Source organism: Gossypium raimondii, chromosome 10, assembly GCF_025698545.1.
Source record: "Gossypium raimondii isolate GPD5lz chromosome 10, ASM2569854v1, whole genome shotgun sequence".
In the NCBI taxonomy this organism is placed as follows: domain Eukaryota; kingdom Viridiplantae; phylum Streptophyta; class Magnoliopsida; order Malvales; family Malvaceae; genus Gossypium; species Gossypium raimondii.
This window is the reverse complement of record NC_068574.1, coordinates 24,027,234-24,038,102: the sequence shown is the minus strand read 5'-3', so window position 1 is coordinate 24,038,102 and position 10,869 is coordinate 24,027,234. Positions and strand designations below refer to the sequence as shown.

The following is a 10,869-nucleotide window of genomic DNA, read 5'->3' as shown; positions in this document are numbered from 1 at the left end:
TAATGGTGTGTACAAGGCCCGACATTTCACAGGCAGTTAGTATAGTGAGCAGGTATATGCATAATCCTGAAAAAGGACATTGGCAAGCTGTGAAATGGATTCTACGGTATATCCAGAAGACCATGGATTTTTTATTACTGTTCAAGCAAGATACTACACTTGGTAAAGGTGTTATTGGGTACGTTGATTCTGACTATGCCGGTGATTTGGACAAACGAAGATCAACCACCAGTTATGTGTTTACACTTGCTGGATGACCAATAAGTTGGAAGTCTACACTGCTGTCTACAGTTGCGTTGTCAACCATAAAAGTCGAATACATGGCTGTAACAGAGGCTATATAGGAAACTATTTGGTTACAAGGTATGGTTAAAACCTTGGGACTGGTTCAGGAGCATATTAACATGTATTGTGATAGTCAAAGTGCTATTCATTTAGCAAAAAATCAAGTCTATCATGCACGTACAAAGCATATCGACGTAAGATTCCATTTTGTGCGAGAAATTATTGATGAGGGAAAAATTCATCTTCAGAAGATTAAGACTGCAGATAATCCCGCAAATATGATGACCAAGGTGGTAACAACAACCAAGTTCGAACATTGTTTGAACTTGGTCAATATCCTGCAAGTTTAACAGTTGAAGAAGGCACTATCAAGTATTGTTGTCAAAGGCAGAAAGAATTGTGTGAAGATACGATTATCCTAATCAAATCTTCAAGATGGAGATTATTGGCAACCATCCATATTTAGAAAAGTCAAAGATATGGGTATCAAAATGTTGGCACTGGAAATAAGAGATTTAAGGCACTGAAAGTGGGATTAAATTTGGCATGAGATATTTGCAATTTTTGGTCCCTAATTGTATGGTGACCTTGCAAGTTGTTCCCTGAATCTCAACTATAAATAGGCCTAACCATTTATCATTTTCGATCATCCCCAACATTTGCCATTCTCTCCTTAAGGCATTGTTCTCTCTCTTTATTTGTAAATTTTCACTTGTATTTTGGAGTGAAATATATTTGTTAGTGCCCGAGGACGTAGGCAAAATTTGCTGAACCTCGTTAAAATTCTTGTGTTCTTTATTGTTCATTTTGCATATTTTGTAAGAGTGATTGTAATAATTTATTGTGCGGTTAAATTGCGATAGAATGATATTCTAGCTAGGAAAGACCTGGTACTTAAGTGATCTACATGATTCACCTCTCTTTCCTAAGAATTAAACTTAATGTGATTTTTCAGTACAATAATTTTACTCTTTTACACACTTCCGCACAACAGAAGGGGTATTAGGGGAAAAATCATCATTTGTATTATCCACATGAACATTGAATATTGATATTTATGTATTTAAAGGATTATATCTCAATACTATTTTTTAAATGATTTCAAACAGAAATGCTAGACATGTGTAAAAGAACAAAAAATACGAGTAATATATGTAAATATTATCATGCAACTTGATAGAAACTTTTGCTTTATTAACCTGGAATCGACATTCTGAACATATTACAAACGTGGATATAGCTACAACCAAGCTTGCACAATCTATCACCAAAAGCCGTTTTATTATTAAATCTCACAGAAAATTTATTCTAAAAACAAAGTAGAGGCCTTACATTAGGTCCATAACTCATCTTGAAGATTGTATTGATTTGAACAAGTATGCTCTCATTTAAGGTTTCCATGAAGACAAGGGAGGAGTATCCGATTCATAGTAGGTTGCGACAGTGCCACCATATCGGTCTCCCTTCACTGAATCTGCTGAAGCAATGGATTCTAGCTCTGCCATCTCTTCGGGTGTTAATTTCACGGACAAAGCTCCAATGTTCTGATTGAAGTTTTCGATCTTGGTAGTTCCAGGAATGGGACAGACATCGTTCCCTTGGTGATGGACCCAGGCCAATGCAAGCTGTGATGGGGTGCATCCCTTCTTCACTGCTATCTCATTAACTCGCTCGTACAGGCGTTTGTTATGCTCCATATTTTCTGGCTGGAACCTTGGGAGATACTGCAACAAATGAAAATTCATTCAAATGATTATCTTATACCAGCACCAGCCCTTTCTCTGTAAATAATATAGATTCATATTTCAAGACATTTTAGAAAGCCTTCACTCAAATTTTGTTTTAAACTTATAAAAGAACCACTAAAGAGATATTTGCAGCCTAGCAAACTCAAGGGAGGGACCATATTTAGGGACAAAAATATTATGGTTAGCCCTCTGCCTGGAAAGAGGAGAATATTGCAGAACAATTTAAGCATTAAGAAAAATAGTAGCCATCATGCCTGGAAGCTCTTAAACATAGTTATGTCAGTATTACTGTAGATTCTATCTGATTCACATGTATCATTTAGGACAATCTACCAAGAACATGAAATTAGATATGCCAAAAAGTAACAGATAAATCATTTTCTTATGAACAAATATGCAATTGTGAAACACAGTTACAACGAACAAACCTTTCTAAAGTCACCTTCGGACAAAGTTTCCATCATTTTGGGGCCAGATGAAAAGAACCCTCTCCCCAGAGGACTGTAAGCAACAATCCCAATCCCAAGTTCCCTGAGAAATTCAAAAGAATCACATCAAAATAAAGAAACCCAAATCAGTAACTTTTTCAACAAAATTGGTCAAGTCCCTTATTGATAAACAACCTGCAAGTAGGAATTATGTCAGCCTCAACATCTCTAGACCACAATGACCACTCCAATTGCACAGCAGTTATTGGATGAACCGCATGAGCCCTCCTAATGGTCGATGCAGAAGCCTCGGATAAACCTATGTACTTCACTTTACCTTCTTCAACTAGTTTCTTCAGTTCTCCAATCTGGGTATTTAAAAACAATCCATAATACAGATCACAACAAAGAAGAAAACGTAAGGCAAAGGACAAAAGTTAAACACAAAAACAAACCGTGACTTCAATGGGAACCCTTGTATCCACCCGATGCTGATAATAAAGATCAATGCAATCAACACCAAGACGTTTCAAGCTACCTTCACAAGCAGCCCTTACATAAACAGGGTCACCCCGGATTTCCCTTTTTCCATCAGTATAATCGATACCGAACTTAGTAGCCAACTCAACCTTGTTTCTTACACCATCTTTTAGGGCCTTACCAAGAAGGATTTCATTGGTATGTGGACCGTAAACATCAGAGGTGTCAAGAAAGGTAACTCCAGAGTTGATAGCATGGTGGATGAGAGCTATCATGTCGGGTTCAGGCTTTGGAGGACCATAGAAAGCTGACATCCCCATGCATCCAAGGCCTTGTGCCGACACTTCCAGGCCCTGAGAACCCAACTTGATCCTCCCAACGTTTGTGGCGGCCATGTTTTCAGTGGTGGCTCTGGTGAATAGTTTTGAGTATGTGAGGGTGGTTGAGGAAGGATGGAATGGATGGTTAAGTGAGGGGTAGAGACTTAAAAGGACAATGAAATTCGAAATCGATGGCGTAACGCTCAATGTTATAGTGGCTCAAATGACGTAAGGACCTATGCAACACTTTGACCTATCCTGCCAAGCTCATTCTAGGTTCCTTGCCGTCTTTACCAACCGCGCATTTGATTTTTATGGTAAAGACTAAAGTGTTAATGTCCCTCGTTAGATTGGGTATAGTAAATTCTAGGGTTTTTTATAAAAATATTCTAAAAAAATAAAAATTTATCAAAATATTATAATTTTTTTTATTTACTAATATATATATATATATATTTTATTTACCAAAATATATAAAAAAATCAAAAAAAAATCAGACTGATGTGACGGTTTACTGGTATTGACTTACTAGAACTTATTTTTCGTATGCAGCGTACGAGTTAGAGCCACATATTTTCCGGCAAAGAATGATCCGACTTGAGAGTGACATGGAGGGCAGACAAACACATCTTTCCGACAATGGTTGCGCACAATGGAGCCGTGGCAGTGGGCTCAAAGTTTTGACGAGGGCTTTCGTGATGGCCAAATGACCACAAACTTAGTGGAGGGATCAACGCTGCCTTGTTGAAAACACGTCATCTTCCGATTGCATCGGTATTTTCTCGCTACTTTCTACAGTGGCTACTTTGATGCCAAGAATGGGTCAACAACAAAGTCGACCAGATTCAAAGGGACATGTGTCCGTCGAACATGTCCGGATGCAATGGTCGTAAACCGTCGGTTGGCGAGGTCAATGAACGTGGAAATATATTCACGACGACTGGGAAACTTGAGTTACTGAGAACATCGGTTGTCGACCTAGGTCCTACTGAGTTGATCTTCTAATGCGGTGCGAAAAGAAGTTCAAACACTTCATTATCCCCGCGCATGTCGTCGCAGCGTGTGCTAAAGTCAACCTTGATGCTGAACAATATGTCGAGGATGTGTACATGCTAGAGCGCACATTGCGTGTCTGGGAGAATGAGTTCCCCGTCCAGCCGGACCTATCTACATGGGAGGTACCGCCGATCACTTTCGAGTTTGTCCCAGACAGAGGGCTACGGAGGAATCCAAGGGGTCGTCCGCAGTCAAGTAGAATCCGTAATGAGATGGACATTAAGGAGAAATCTGACGGAAATCGTTGTGGAATATGCAGGTTAAGTGGTCATAGCCGGAACAAATGCCCTAACCGAAACTTTCATGTTGGGCAGTCGTCGGGATCGGGTCGAAATTGAGCTAATGCTGTAAAATTTTTATGTATATTGTTATAAAAGGTAATTTTATTAATAATAAGTTTTTTTTATTCGGTTAATGCTTACGCTTAAATTATATCCAAATTGTTTGCAGATTAAGTTATAAAATACCATGTGCGCATTTGGAATTATTAAAAGTATATCGAAAATAGAGGCATTCATAATTCGATTGAGCTTTAATATAATGAAAAAAAATAGAATAATGGATATTTATACATAAAATTCAGAAGTAAGCAAAAACTAAAATACAAATATTAAATTTATACAAAAAGTACCCTAAACCCCTAAAATTGATGGTTCGATGGTGTTGTCCGGGGGGTATACCTACGCGAAGGTCGACGCTCACGGCCTGGGCGACGACTAACATCCTCATCATCTGCATGTGGGGGCGTGGAAAACATAGAGGAAAGGTCATGTTGCTCGTTCGCCGCCGACGAACTTGAACCATCATGAGTCCCATAATGCTGCGGATATGTGTCGGACGGGCCGGGCATGCCGTACTGCGGCCGGGGGGTTTCAAACAGTTCAAACTCGTAGGCGTATTCGCCGTCTGCGAAGCTCGGATAATATTCACCGTCCACCAAATCCGGACGATAGTCATGTGAATCCACATTTGACTGTGATTTTCCGGGATTAGGCTGGGGGTCCTGCTCGGGCTCTGCCTGTTGCGGAGAATAATATGCCGTTGGATCCGGATCCAGCGCGCTCGCTGCGTCCGATCCCCAAACTTGCTGCACGTAGGGAGGGATTACAGTCGATTGCCCTCCAAGTAAATACGGCTTCTCGCAGCTATGGTACCATTGTGTATACTCCAATGATGGTTGCAAGTCGGTAGTCATAACCATTTGAGGAATTCGGCGCAATCGATCGTTCCACAGTGCGACATATTTTCGGTGCTTAATTCCCCAGTCCAATTGAACTCTTCCTCTCTTTGTCAAGCCGTGATCATCCCCCAACTGGCACGGCGGATCCGGGATAGGTTGGATGCAGCCAAACTGCCGAAGCACCCGATCGCCGTGATACAACTCGATGACATTGAAATTTATAATTGGTGTGTTAGTACACCATATGTGGGAACCAACGAGTGTGGACGAGGGTACAACATTTGTAATTTCTGGCCTCCGGCATGGCATCCATATAAACTGCATGAGTAATAACATTGTAACGAGTTCTACTGATAACATGTGAATAAGATATAGAAATAGAATAGATGTCAGAAATATTAGAATAGCAGCTTACCCCTTCCCGGACATGCTGTTCAATCCTGAGGCGATATATCGGGACATCACTCGACTTTCTGATGCCTGGACGGGTCGTCCACCTACAAAAAATAATATAGGGTTTAGGGTTGGTAACATTACCATATATATTATGACTACAAATAATGACAATTTATATTTTATCACCTGAGTGGCAGTGGATACAGATAGGGTTGGTGACTAACGCGTGCCAAAAACGACATCCGACAAAGTGCCCATGATTGCAGCAGTATGAGGCATCCGCCGATGTCTTTAACTTGCGGCTCTGTCGCCCGACAAAGCTCCCGGTACAGCGTTGCTAGAATGGCGGAACCCCAGCTATACGACCTAGCAGTGGAGAAATCAACTAGCAAGGGCAAGTACGACAAATGCACACTGTCGTCGTTTGCATCAGGCATGAGTACTGCCCCTATCATATGCATGATGTACGCTTGAGCAGCGCACATCAACTCACCTTCAGTGGCGGTCGCTGATAATCCACATATTTTGGCTTTTAGCCATGTAAATTTTATGCCGGAAAAATATTTATCACCATCCTCTGGTGACTCTCCAAGGAGTTGATAGCAAACTGCAGCCGGATCGGTGAATGAAGATACTCCCATTACAGGACTCCCGTCAATTGGGAGCCCAAGCTGCACTGCAACATCCTCCAAGGTCACCATGCACTCCCCGCACGGAAAATGGAAAGTATGGGTCTCCGGACGCCACCGCTCCACAAGCGCAGATAATAAATCAAACCGCAAGTCGGAGGACCGGATCAATGCTACTGACGCAAATCCGGCTAGCTCCAGGTACGACATAAATCGTGCATCCAGAGCTATCTTTAAAACACTCACACGACCCCTTAATACTCGGAACGAGTCCTGATAGTGTAAAATTACAGAAAAATATTACGATAACATAATTTATTTGTATATACTGCGTATATCATTTTTAAATAAATAGAACTCCTGATTAATAAATAATAAATCATACCTCGTTATTAGCCGCATCAGATATGTGTCTAATATCGCTTCGTATCAATCGAGCTATTGCGATGCCTGCAAGTTGAACAAAAAATTAGTAAAAAAATCTTACTTCAGCCATTTATTCGTATTTTTTCTCCGCATTTTATTACTTTAAAAAATATCATAATTTCTAATTTTATAATTTTACATTATTTCAGTGCATAATGACTGAAATTTATTACTCTAGTGTGCTATTTAAATTAATTTGGTGTAAAAAAATAACCCTTACCCCTGCCCTTTACTCGTATTATTTTCTCGATTTTATTACTTTAAATAAAAATATATTATTCACGTATTTTATTGTTTTATATTATTTCAAGACATTTTCTTTGAAATATTTTGTATTAATTATTTCAATTACTTTAAAAATATCATAAACTTAGTCTTTTATAATTTTACATTATTTCAAAGGCATCATGTTTAAAATTTATTAATTTAGTGTGTTAAGTGGGAATAAAAGAAAATAATAAATAAGGAGGGATTAAAAGGTAATTAGCCACATATTTGTGCCGCCTTTTTTCCCCTCCATCACCCTTTTTTTTCCTTCTATTATTTTGGTAAATAAAGAAAAAATTTATAATATTTTGGTATTTTTTTGTAATATTTTGCTAAAAAACCCGCAATAAACCCTTTCCCCTGCGTTTTGGTCGTATTATTATTTTCCGATTTTATTACTTTCAATAAAACTATATTATTTTCGTATTTTATTATTTTATATTCTTTCAAGACATTTTGTTTCAATTATTTGTATAAATTATTTCTGAATTTTTAAAAAAATTACTAATACACTCTTACTTGACCATTTGTTCGTATTTTTATCCGCATTTTATTTTTTAAAATATCGTAATTTTTATTTTATAATTTTACATTATTTCAATTGATTATGTTTGAAATATATTACATGTGTATTTTTCGCATTTTTCCGCATTTTATTATTTTCGATAAATATACAATTCCGTTTTTTCTTTTCGGATTTTATGTTTTCTTAAACATACTTCTTTGTCATTTTACTTTTAATGCTATTTTCTTAAAATTTTAATTTCAAATTCTAAGTAAATTTCATAAAAAATCTCTAATCAACATACAATGTACATACCATTATTTTTCATTCTAAATATATTTCATAAAATACATATGCTAAATAAAATAATAAAATAACTATAATGTACATAACATAAATTTTAAATACACAAATATTACAAAAAAATTAAATTTATAAATAAAATTACTTTTTTTCTTTTTTTCCTTCCTTCCTTCCCTCTTCTTTTTTTTTTTTTCTCTTCTCCTTTCCTTTTCTTTCCTTCTTTCTTTCTTTTTTCTTCTCTTTTCCTTTTCTTCTTCTTCTTTCTTTCTTTTTTTCTCTTCTCCTTTCCTTTTCTTTCCTTCTTTTTCTTTCTTTCCTCTCCTTTCTTTCTTTCTTTCTTTCTTTCTTTCTTTCTTTCTTTCTTTCTCCTTCTCTTCCACCACCGAATTCCCTATTATTAACTGGTGCCGCCAATGGTATTGGCACCATTGGTGCCGCCAATCCCATTGGCGTGACTAGTAAACCGTCACATCGATCTGATTTTTTTTGCAGGTTTTTTTTGTTTTTTTTATATATTTTGGTAAATAAAAAAAGTTATAATATTTTGGTAAATTTTTATTTTTTATAATATTTTTGTAAAAAACCCTAAATTCTAAACATAATATTAATATATTTATGTTTGTTTAAGTTGTTCTCAACTTTAAATATGAATTTAAAATTTTACTTAAATATGTTCATATTTATAAAAGATTAATTCAAACTCATTTTAGATTCATTAATATTATTTTTATTTTTAAAATATTTATATTATATTATATTATATTATATTAATATTTAATAATTATATATATATTTAAAGTTTTTAATGTTTATATTTAAGTAGTATCATATATTTAGTATAAGTTTATTTTTGTAATGTGTTTTAAATTACATAATATATAAAAATAACATAATATAAAATATTAGAAACTTAAAAATGGGTTGGGTCGTGCTTGGGCCTTAAATGTTCAAGTCCGAGCTTGACCCATATTTTAAACGGGCCTAATTTTTTTGTCCAAATCTATTTTTTAGGACTAATATTTTTATCCAAATCCTCTTAAATTTCGGGCGGGCCTTCGGGCCTAAACGAGTAGTCCGAACCATGAATAGCTCTAATAGTCACCCAAATTTCTAAGCATTTTTTTTGGTCTCCTACTTTAAAATTTTGTTATTTTAGTCATAATTTCATTTTGTAGTCACCTCACTTTTAAAATACTTTTCGTCATTAGATGAAATGTTAGCATTTCTTATTTTGATTATTATAATAGCAACATGGTCTTTAACATTTTACACAATTCATTAATTTGGTCATAATTTTAAAAATTCAATAAAATTTTATCTCGATGTTTGCATATTCAATTAATTTAGTCATAATCTTAAAATTCAAAAAATTATAATTATAAAAATTTCAAAATAAAAAGTACATAAAATTCAATTTTTTATTATAAAAGTTCAAAATATTTTAAAAATAATATATAAACAAAAATATATCTTGTAAAATATTTAAACATATTGAAAATTAAAAAAAAAAGTGTTGAATATTTTTAATATTTTATAATATATTATTTTTATATAAAAAGTTACAAATTTATTTCTCCTCATAGTTTTCTCTTTGGACTTTTTTATTTTAACCCACAACCACCATCTTTAAAGCGGTCGTTTTAGGCGCTTGTTTCATCTTTGCCCACAGGCACCACTGGTGCGTTATGAGCAAAATAATTGAATAAACAAAATAGTAGCATTTTGCTTTTGTTGTTATTTTTTGTTAAGTTTTGTTATCTTTTTGTTATAGAATTGTTTAAGTGAAACAATACGTTTCCCTTTAGCAATTGGTTGTAAAGGTATTAATAGACATGAAATGCGGTGATTGGGTATTAAAGATAGGAGTAGTTACTTTGTTACCCACTGAAGAAATCATTCCAAAACTCTCATATCTCTTTCTCACACACACAATTGTTTTCGCTATTCTTTTCCTCCTTCCTTCTTTGTGAATTACTTTGGGTTGCATCATTTGGGTATCAGAGCTAGGTTATGGTTGGTGGTGATAATGTTTCTCACACTTCAAAGGAAAACTAAGAATTAGAGAAACAAATTGATGCTCGAATGCAAGTGTTGCATGATGAAATCTTGATTGAGATCAAGTTTGAGTTGCAAATGGAGATCAAAGGGTTATTTGAAAATTATTTGAGTAAGTTAGAGTCTTCTATGGAGGGTATGGAGATAGTGATTCACCCTATGAAAGCAAAGGCATTTTAGGTGCTCTTCTAGAGCTGCCTGTTAAGGAGAGCTGCCTGTTAAGGAGGTTGTCAAGGATGCTAGTGGACGCGTGGTTGTTGAAGATGTTGGTTTTGGACCTAGTTGAGGGGGTGAAGCTGTCAATAAAAATCATAAGTTGAAGTGTCCTCGCTTTGATGAGACTTGTTTAAGAGGGTGGTAGTATAAAATGAAGTAGTATTTGAGGGAGAATTTGTGCTTGAGTCTACTAAAATTAGGACAGTGATACTTCAACTACAAGGGAAAGTTTTATATTGGCATCACTTCTATTGCCAATAGAAGAAAGGGTTTCATTGTTGTAATAGGACTCTTACCTCAAGTAAATGAAGGAAAGGTTTGCCCCTAATACGTTCCAAGATCCAATTGTTGAGTTAGTTTCCTTGAAGTATAAAGGTACATTAGATAAATACTATGAATCTTTTGTAAGTATTCTCAACCAGTTGCAATTGTCAGAATTGTATGCCTGTAGTATTTTTATTAACAATTTGAAGTTGGAGATAGGTTAGTATGTTAGATTGTTCAAACCTAAGGACTTAATTGAGAGTTTGCATATGGCCAAGAAAGTCGATTCTATTTTGCTGGCTAATCAGAGG

The 10,869-nt window shown here is 35.6% G+C and overlaps 1 protein-coding gene across 1 annotated transcript; it reads right to left on the bottom strand.

Moving 5' to 3' along the window:
• Positions 1-1,458: 1,458 nt before the first annotated feature.
• Positions 1,459-3,438, bottom strand: LOC105777766 (probable aldo-keto reductase 2). Its single transcript, XM_012601212.2, has 4 exons — positions 2,917-3,438; positions 2,657-2,829; positions 2,462-2,564; positions 1,459-2,009 (listed from the first exon to the last, which is right to left on the bottom strand). Exons 1-4 carry the CDS (start codon positions 3,334-3,336, stop codon positions 1,674-1,676), a joined length of 1,032 nt encoding a protein of 343 aa, XP_012456666.1. The 5' UTR covers positions 3,337-3,438; the 3' UTR covers positions 1,459-1,673.
• Between the last annotated feature and the right edge of the window lie 7,431 nt (positions 3,439-10,869).

Coding starts and splice junctions, on each gene's coding strand:
- LOC105777766 (XM_012601212.2), bottom strand. CDS start 3,336: ATGGCCGCCACAAACGTTGGGAGGATCAAGTTGGGTTCTCAGGGCCTG. Junction 2,830..2,916: donor GGGTTCCCATTGAAGTCACG/GTTTGTTTTTGT, acceptor TTAAATACCCAG/ATTGGAGAACTGAAGAAACT. Junction 2,010..2,461: donor CCGAAGGTGACTTTAGAAAG/GTTTGTTCGTTG, acceptor CATTTGTTGCAG/TATCTCCCAAGGTTCCAGCC.